The following is a 10,399-nucleotide window of genomic DNA, read 5'->3' as shown; positions in this document are numbered from 1 at the left end:
CAATGAACTCCCAGTCAATCCCTTCTTTCTTGTACTCCTCTTGCTCCAACACAAACATGTGGTGGTTGAAAAACTGTTGCAGCTTCTCGTTGGTGAAGTTGATGCAGAGTTGCTCCATGCTGTTGTACTAAAGAGAAACCGTGAAAAGATCAGGTTCAAAACGATCATTCAGTGCGGAGGAAAATGGAAATATATACAGAAGACTTTGAACACCAACATCAAAGATCTTGAATCCTGCTATGTCGAGAACACCAATGAAATGTTGTCTGGGTTGTTTTGTGTCCAGCTGCTTGTTGATTTGTATCACCATCCAAAAAAACATCTTCTCATAGACAGACTTGGCCAAGGCACCGATAGAGTTGTACACCTGGAAAAAGAGGAAGTTAAAGAAGGAGCTGTTGCTTTGTCTTCATTCTTCAAAGGTAAGAAACGTTGTGTAAAGTAAAAGATTTGAATGTGGTTTGAATGCTGAGGCCATGCTCAGATTTGAGGGTGTTTACAGCACTTTCAAAAGATAATAACCACATTTGAGGGGACAGAAGGTAATATTATTCTCATATTTATTTTGGTGTCAAATGGTTTGCAGTTGTTGTGGATATTTTAAACTCGTCAATACTGTAAAGATGTACAATGAGAGTAATCAATAATAAACTGGTGAAAGCAGGCAGCGTTGTCTTTTGTTGGTTCTTTATTTGAAGCGCTTCAAAGGTACATGTCTCACAGAGTACAGAGTAGTCTGCAGGAGTGCACACAGGGTATAATGTGTGTGTGTGTTTTATAGAGGACTGTTGCTGTGCAGGAAGTAATAAAGATAAGACTTTCTTTAGAAAACTGTTATCTTACAATGCTCTCATAGGTACGACCTTGGCGGGATGCTACCTTGTGGTACAACAGGTCGAGTTGCTCCAATACAATTTCTAAACATAATATAATCATTTGGTTTTACCATATAAAGTAACATAAGAAATTGCCACTACAGTGTCAAATGGTTTGCAGTGGCTTAACCTCTATCTACTAGAGATATGGGCTTCAACAGAACTAAACCAATCGTTAAGTAGATCAACAGAAACAACTGTGATTCTTTTCAGAAAATGCAGTTTTAAGCGTCTGAAATATGTATATTTCCTACTTTCCCTTATTTTGTAATACAAATAGAGTGAATAGGGGTTTGAAATTGTATATATTTCTGACAATTCAATTACCATTTATCCAGTTGAATTCTCACTATGTCACTTGCACATGAATGTTCTCTGAAATGTTGCTATTTAGAACTCCTCTTTATGTAAAAGATCAGGGTTCTTCCACATATTTCCTCTTTATCGTTTATTATACCTTAAGTTTGATAAAATATGGTAATTAGCATACAGCCAAACAGATGGCTTTGGATGTTATTTTGCAGTGGAGTATTACATGTAAAGAGAGGAAGTCATTTTTATTAGAAATCGTACCTGCTGCACATTTTGTCCTTTGGTGACATACTCGTTTCCAACCTTCACTCTGGGATAACAGAGTGCCTTCAGCAGGTCTGCAGAGTTCAGCTCCATAAGATACGCTGCTTTATCAGCTTCTGCAAAATAACATTTCAAAAAATATATATATTTTGTATTTTCTGATTCCTTAATGGGCATGTCAGTGTTAATTTGGATGGATGAGCCTCACCCTCGGTGCCATCTGGCTCCGCCTGCTCTTCACGCTGCTTCTGCTTGAACTTCATGTTCCCATAATGCATCACAGCGCCAGTCAGCTTGTAGATGGACATTTTGTCTTCACCCGCGAAACCTAGAATATCAATGGCTTCCTGCATCGTAAGAATAGTAAAAACAGATTGTAAAGTATCTGAAAAGACGGGATGAGCTTCTTAAGTTTTAATGGAGTCGACTCACATCTGTCGCCATTAACTCATCTGCATCATTTATGCTTTTAACACTGATTTCACCCTGACTGGTGAAGGCAAAGTCGTAGGGGTTGGTGGTGATGAGAAGCAGATCTTAAGGAAGAAATATAAAGCTTAAATATCTTACATTTGAAAGTCTGAGTAAGAACAAGAAGTAAAACAGTCAGATTACCAATCAGTTCAGGCTTCTTGTTGCAGGTCAGCTGGTCAAAAATATGATAACTCCTCTCAGCCGACAGCTGAAATGTCACTCTTGACTCCTCCAGCAAATCTTAAGGACAGAAAACTAAATGAATTGTATATTGCAGGAACATCTATGTGACTGTTCTGCACAACATTTACACACACTTATATGTTTCAATATCTGCAGATGCCAGTTTACCGCTTGTGCCAAAGTGAATCCGGATGATTTTACCCTTTTCAAAAACATTAGCATCTCACTCAAATTAAAAACTTTATTTGCATGACCATATCAACAATTACCAAAGTACATTATACAAGGTAGTACAACAGTAAAACATAAAATAACAACAATATGTAATGTAAATTCAGGAGAAAATATAACTCAGACTCTGACTCACAAAGCGAGAGGAGTTGTCGTTCCTCATGGTCTTGGCGTTCCCAAAAGCTTCCAGCAGATGGTTGGCCTGAATGATCTGATCCTCCAGGGTCCCCTGTCAGAAAGCAAACATGTAATTCTCACACCCACTTGCCTCCGAGAAACACAAACCGACTCTACTTCCTGCACAGCTTGTCAAATGTTGTCCTGAACTTACCGTCATTTTACCGGCTGCCTCCGTTTTCTTGTCTGCAGACACCGCGATCGTCGCAAAATACTGAATGACGCGTTTGGTGTTGACAGTCTTGCCTGCACCAGATTCTCCACTAAGACACCAAAAACATACCTTTTAACTGTTTTTTGTGTGAATTGTACGGAATGCCCAAGAGGCAAATTACAAAAAATAAATTGTGTTTTTATTCAATTTAAAATATTACTGGTGCACTACAGCCTCTTGTGGCCAAAATTAATATTGCAACAACAAACAGTTTTTATTTTCTCTATCTCTCTTTAGGAACTAACAAGGAGTATCCTGGAGACAAAAACATTTTTGATTAGTCTTTTATTTTGATTACTAAAATCACTTTGATCACTTATTTTAATTACTAGCCTCTCACAGCTTAACGTACAAAAGTGTGCAAATAGATAAGCAAAATCTCTGCTACACTTACGTGATGAGAATTGACTGATTTTCACGATCTGAGGACACAAAAGTGACACATGATGAAAGAAATGAATCAAATAATTTAGCTGAATTGTTGTTCTGGCTGCGAACATACCGATGAGCATGAACTGGTAGGCGTTATCGGACAGAGCGAAGATGTGAGGGGGGACCTCCATCCTTTTCTTCCCTCTGTAGACCCGCACCACCTCCGGGTTGTAGACCGGCAGCCATTTGTAGGGATTCACAGTCACACAGAACAGCCCGGAGTAGGTCTACACGGAAAAGAAAAGATCTTGAAATAATAATATCTGAACTTGGAGTGGATTGCTATAACATTTTGCACCAACATTCATGTTCTCCAGATGATAAAACCTACTGATAGTTTGCATCCTCTGATATGTACCATGTTCCATAAACTAGATTCACATTACTTTTATAAATGGCCTGTCCTTCAGTTCTCAATCCATTAAATCAAAACATGAGCACTCAGCTGTGATGACAGTGACAGATGGCAGTTAATATGAATATCCAGCATGAACAGAATATATTCATGCATGTTAAAAAGATAAAAATCTAACATGGGAAAATATTCAGTTTTCAAAGATTGATATCTTTTTTAAATCTACTGTATATTTTTGTATCAAAAAGTCAAATATGAATTTAATTTAATTTTGACTTGTTTCTGTTGCTGATCTGGTCTGCAGTTGAATGGTTACTCAGTGTCATTTTAACCTTGGTGAGACAGTAAAAGCATTAATGTCTCATTACTGTCGTGTATTCTGCATTTCTGCCATTCCTGCACATGTATTTTATTTATTTTTACTTTTCCTCTGTTGGATTTTTTTAAGTGCAAATAAAACATACACAAATGTACTTAATATAAGTTCAACCTTTCAATTGTGCAACCCAAAGCGTGTCACAGAGCAGAAATAAACAGCACATAGAAAAGACACCAAAAATGGAATTTTGCAATAACAATTTTGACTTAACTGAATTAAAACAAAAAAACATGAAAAGGTTTTAAAATAATAATAAACTTCTTTTAAAATAATCTATAGTATACTTCTTAAATAAGTCAAAAATAAAGCACAAACTTCAGAACTGATTTCCTTGTTGAATTGCATTGCAAGTGGATTTCACAATCTCACGTAAAAAAAATGTCTAACCGCACTGTAATTTCTAGGTTAAGTTTTTGTATCCAGACTGTTTCATTCATTGGCATCATATTTGCTGAGAGACTCACGTAGATCATCCAGGCTGCGTAGCACTCCTTCAGGTTGAACAGCACCGCCGGCTCGTGGAGGTGCGTCATCATCACCATGTCCTCAATCTTATCGAACTTGGGCGGGTTCATGGGAAACACCTGGTCTTCCCTGACAGTTAAAGTCTGGAAAGCAAAACAGAGTATAATGCTTCACATTTTAAAGCTGAAAAATGTGGACACCATAAAATTGATTTTCACATTTTTCAGGAGCTATAAAAACATAATATTAACTTTTATTCTCTTATACAAATAGTACATGCAAAGAGCTCCAGGGCAGTCGAAAGCCACACTAATACAATTCTGCTCGTTTTTACTGCAGATTTTACAGACACGCTGCAGCTGCATAAAATCCTTTCACATAACAATGCATAAAGTCCTGAAGCACATCCCATATAACAGGAAAAATCGTCTTCACGGTCTGTTTTCAGTATCTAATAAAAGGTTAAATCTGTCAGTCCACCCACTCTGTCATCCACAGTCTTGACAGTGACTTTGCCGTCTTCCTTGTCCTGGATCTCAGCCTTCACATACAGCTCTTTCTCATCGCTGACAAAGCACGACGCCTTGCTGTCAAACGGCCGAGCCTGGGCCTCCGTCCTTTCCCTCTCAGACTTGCGGAGGAACTGGGCAGCAGGCCCAAAGATTGACATTTCCCCATCTGTACTCATGTTTGAAAATCCTCCTGAATCCAAGACCAAAAAGGCACCATGAAGCATCTTTTAAATTCTTTCATGCTCTGGATAATGCTTGAAATGTACTCACCCACTTATACAGAATTAGGAAGAATGAAGATTGAACTGCACACAAAATAAACACATAGTGTCAGAATTTCATAAAGTACGATAAACCTGCACAAAGGATTGTGGACTCACCTTGCTATGTGAAAGAACAAACACAAGCCTTTGCACGGTCTCTTTTTATATCTCCCTATTGTCCTTGGTGTGAAGCCTCCTTGCTTTACATGGGCATGCAGCGGTACATGAACCTGTTGCTCTTCATAGATGAAGATGGGTCATAGATACTAACAAGATGCAGGGAGGTTATATATAGATACAGTAACAACAGAATGTCACATTTGAGGAACACTAAATGCATGCCAACACAATTTTTAGATTGCTTTGTAAAAGTTTGAGTGAACATGTCAAACAACAACCAATATTATCAAAACCTGAGATTAGAAAGAGTTCAATTAAGAACAAAATAACACCCTATGTGCCTACTTTGGAATTCAGATTTATATACATGTAAACAGCTTTAGATAATTGATATTTTTATTATACCATACTGTTTATGTACACTCTTTATTTCGTATTATTTACTCATCCTTGTGTGAACTCTTACCAGTGCTATCATGTGTTTCATCCTTTTATTCGTGTTGCTGCTTAAACACCCACATTTCCCTACCGGAATCTTATCTTATCTTAAAAGAGAAAACAGAATAGTATACTGTAGGCCAGGGGTGGCCAACCCGCGGCTCTCGAGCCGCATGCGGCTCTTTGCCTAGTTTCATGCGGCTCTTCAGTTCATATCGAATTTTATATGTGTGAGTTTGGGGGAGAGACACTGACTCCTGACTAGTGTTGCACGGTGTACCGATACTTGAAAGGTATACCGCGATACCCTGCCGTTAAAAACATTACTATTCCTCCGTTTCATTAGTATGGTACTTTAAGAATGACGGGGGAAAGTACTCCGGTGAGAAAACGCTGTTTTAATAAGAGCCGTGTGTGTTCAGTGCTCTGCTTCCACTCCCTGCACTGCAGCCGTGCCTACAGTCCCGCCCCTTTCAAGCACGCTCTAAGTCCCTCCCCTCTCTCGTGCACGCGCTAGCTGCCAGAGAATGTGATAAAACGAGAAGCATGGCTGCAAGTGGGAGTGCAACTGCTGCTGCGCCTCGGCTTGTTGACAAAAAAGACGCCAGAAGCGAAATTTTGATGTATTTTAGCTATACCTCTGACAGTGAGGGCAAGCCTACGGACACCACGAGGCCTGTCTGTAAGAAATGTTTTAATTGTATTTAATACGAATTCTTGTCATTTATTTTATTTATTGTTCTCATTGTTTAAAAGTTTGTGTTATAGTTATGGTTCTGGTGTGAAATAAAGCACAATAATTACATTTAAGACTGTTTCGAAAAAGAATCGGAATTCTTGTCTTGGTATCGAAACCAAAATGTTGGTATCGTGACAACACTACTCCTCCTCCGGTATCAGTGACTGTGTGTTTGATGTGGCTCTTTGCAGTAACATAGACAACATGTGGCTCTTAACCTCTGACTGGTTGGCCACCCCTGCTGTAGGCTATACGAAGAAAAGGAAAACATACATTGGTCTTTATATAAAGCAAGAATACATTTTTAAAAAGGGATGCAAATATGGAAGTCCAACAATGCAGATATTTGCACTAAATAAGAAAATGGTACCCAATATATAAATAATATTGAAACAAGCTCATATGTAAATAGGTGAAATAATCTCACCCATTTGACCAAAGTGTTTTTCACATTGTAATATTAATAAATCCTGCTGCGTTTTCCTTTATACATTTCTTCGTTTCATAGAAGAGCTTTTTCTATTAGAGGAAATGTCAGTAAGGGAGATAGCTGCATGAGAAGAAATAAAATCTGTTTTGAGTCAGTTATTAACTACTTGGCCTTTCCAGTGAAGTCCTTCCCTTTTTCCCTTTGACATTTTCCATATTTTCTCGTAAATCACACTACTATGTAATATGACTTACTTCTTTCTGAAAGCATATACGACATTTTGAATACAGGACAAACTGTTGAATTTTCCAGTAATACACAAAAAGAAAATCTTGAAATAACCTTATATGTAATTACGTGAAATAACCCAATACCAATATTTTTTGTGTTTTAAGAAATTCCTCACTACAATGTTATTTTTATTACAACAGAGATTATTTTTAAATGGAAAAATTATGGATTTACATATTAAAATAATATGCATACGACGATTTATCAACATTTATCTGCATACTTTCCACATCACACTTCCTTGTATCTCTCTAGTTAGAAATCTTGCAAATTGAAAAACATGCCTATTAGAGTTGACATGCAGCTTCAGGTTATTTATACTATCTCTAGGATCTCATCCACATTCATGCGGAACGAAAGCTGAATATTCCCTTTGATTCCCCAACATGTTTTCAGGGTCTTACAAAGGCTATTTTGGTGGATAAAGCAGCCTGAGGTGATTAGTGTCCGGACACCAACAGACAGACAACCAGGGCTCGAGCTTAAGGACGTCCCGTCGTCCCGGGGCTGAAAAAAATAGTGTCAGGGAGGATAAAAAATAATTTTGGGACGAATTTGGGACGAGAGTTAAAATAAAAATACCCTGCTAACTCTACTACAAACGCAGATGAAAATGAAATCGACTGCACGTTGTGTGTAGCACAGCACACAGTTATTAAACCTCCTTGTCAACATAAACACACAAAACATTTAGCAACCCGCGAAACACACACACACACACACACACACACACACACACACACAGACACACACACACACACAGTACGTAAGCTGTGCCCATGGCTGTCAGCCAGCCGCACAGCTGGCTGTGCCCGCGAATTCCTGGCCCGCAAATTCGCGGGTCTATCTACAGTAGGCTATGTACTGAGTGTGTGTATTTCGCGGGTTGAGTGATGTAAAATGACAATGGTATCCCGTGGAGGAATTCTGAAATTTTTTACCGTTACATCACAAAAACGCACAGCAGAACCAGACCCTGGAGCGCCGGCCTCTTTATTTACTTACTCCTCTTCATCCCCTATGGGTATAAGGCTGAGATGAGAACCCTCCATCGTATTTAGTCCTTAGAAATATGCTGCGCCTCTCCCCATGTATGGATGGGTACCGAGCCCCGGTATTAAATGGGCTCCGCCCGGGCCGGAATTATTAAAGACAGTGGTAACGTTAAGCTCCGACGTTATCTGACTTTTTATCGGTACTGGAAACATTTTAAAAATATATGTCATATGTAGTATTGCTACATAAACATTATATCGCAGTTTTAGTTTATCCAACTCCGTTTCTAATATGCAATAAGACTACAACATGCGTCTATGATGTATTTTCGAGCTTTCCAATCCAGACGAGATCTCTGTCTCCCGTCTGTGTGCGAGGGGGCGGGGCAGTTTGTAAAGGTCTCCTGACTGTGTTACAGACTGTCATCCTGGTTAGTGGTTACTCTGGGTTCTGTCTTCAGGAAAGAGTGTTGGATTTTTTTGTTAATTTGATGGGACTTGATTTGATTCAATATTAGTAATTTTCTCGTTTGTGTGTTTGTTTAAATATATTTGGCCTTTGTCATGTGATTGACTGATTTACTCAAATAAAAAGGTTGATGACTTATCTCTAATGATTTTTTATTTATGTTAAAGGTCACTTTGAATGATTTTAACTAATGATAAGTAGTAGAAAAACTAATATTTTAAATTCGGGACGGTCCACATTAATTTCGGGACGGCTTAGATTGTATTTCGGGACGGTTCCGGGAGGATGGTGAAAAAAGTTAGTCGAGAGCCCTGGTCACAAGGATACATAGGTTAGAAAAAATAAATAACCGGTTGCTGGGTACTGTATTTTAGCTGAGGCCAAAGGCCCGGGTGAACAGGTGATGTTTGAGTTGTTTTTTGAAAATGTCCAGAGAGTCGGCATTCCTGATAGCAGAGGGGAGAGCATTCCAGAGGGTGGGAGCTGCGACACTGAAAGCCCTGTTGCCAAAGGATCTATGGGTTCTCTCTCAACATCCATTTTGAAACAGGAAACTGTAAGCGATTTTTTTCTTTTTGGTATTTTACAATCACTCCCTTTTAACTCTATTCTTGTTATTGTTAACACTTTGTCACTGTCATATAGTATTTTATTACCTGTTTTTAATTTAGTCTTAATGTCTCATTAACTAAACTATAAATGATCATATCAAGGTGTGCCCTTCTCCCAAGAAACCTGAACGCTCTTCAGTGCTTCTGGCACTCTTAAAATCCCTGGCTTTATATTGTCCTGCCGTGTCAGGAGGGTGATGTTAGCATTCTAGTGAAGACTTCAGGTGGAAGTGGCAAATTCAGTGTTTACTAACGTTTAATTGCAGGACTCACAAAGTCGCATAGCACAGCATACCCAAAGCCATTTCTGAGTCCCATAGCGCTGTTTCTCCATGATGTCCACACAGGGACATTTTCGTCTCTTGTCTCTCCACCTGCGAATCAGATCAGATTAATGAGACACTTGAGGAAGAAAAGTGAGATCTGACATATGCATATCATTGTGTGCGTTCCCTTATTTCTGACTAAAGCAGAAACATGCAGTTTTCCTAAAAATAGTAGAATTCTTATTTGAAATGTTAAAGGATGAATACAAAATACACTTTGTTCAAGGCATTGGTATGACAAATCACTTTTGTTGCCATAAGCAGATTGTACCCTGAGACGGACAGAATGGGCATATTAAGATTTAGATTGTAGGGATTCTTTACCCTATGGTGTCATTTCTACTCTAAAGTCATTACATTGTCTCAAATTAACATTGACTTCAAAATAGGTTACACAAAACACTTTTTAGGTTTTACTGCTTCTGTTAATAATAAATTAGTCTCTTTCTACAATATTATAAAAAATGTGGGAACAAATACAAAATACTTACAACAAATTGTGCTTACGGCAATGTATCTCATGATAGCATTGCCTGCACTATCTTTACTGGTCTCATCCTCCACGTAGGGCAGCTATGGTGACGATGTTCAAATGTCTTTGTTATATACATTTTGTATTTCAGCCTGTACACTTTCATTAATATACAGTTAAACTGACTTACATTGAAGTCCATTCCAAGCTTGGGTTTTTCATCAGTCCGCAGCTCTTGTCAAGTCTTTGGGAGCTGTGTGAGAGAAATACAGGTGAGATGATGAGCAGGTAATACTGGATATTGCAACATTTCTTTGAGTGATAAAGCTATGCATCTGTTCAATCTAGTACTTTCCTTCACCACAGACGTTA

General features: G+C 38.5%; 1 protein-coding gene across 1 annotated transcript; it reads right to left on the bottom strand.

Annotated features, from left to right (window-relative positions):
- Positions 1-4: 4 nt before the first annotated feature.
- Positions 5-5,049, bottom strand: LOC104950003 (myosin-8-like; the record flags this gene model as incomplete). The annotated part of the gene is made up of 13 exons (XM_010776439.1): positions 4,846-5,049; positions 4,361-4,504; positions 3,233-3,389; positions 3,125-3,152; positions 2,671-2,779; positions 2,476-2,568; positions 2,241-2,310; positions 2,067-2,165; positions 1,884-1,987; positions 1,660-1,798; positions 1,449-1,567; positions 218-367; positions 5-127 (listed from the first exon to the last, which is right to left on the bottom strand). Coding segments are annotated over exons 1-13 (1,539 nt in total), but the record flags the coding sequence as incomplete, so codon positions are not given.
- Between the last annotated feature and the right edge of the window lie 5,350 nt (positions 5,050-10,399).

Source organism: Notothenia coriiceps, unplaced genomic scaffold (assembly GCF_000735185.1).
Source record: "Notothenia coriiceps isolate Sejong01 unplaced genomic scaffold, NC01 NC01_scaffold00017044, whole genome shotgun sequence".
Classification (NCBI taxonomy): Eukaryota; Metazoa; Chordata; class Actinopteri; order Perciformes; family Nototheniidae; genus Notothenia; species Notothenia coriiceps.
Note: the sequence above shows the minus strand (reverse complement) of the source record. Positions and strands in the feature narration are given on the sequence as shown.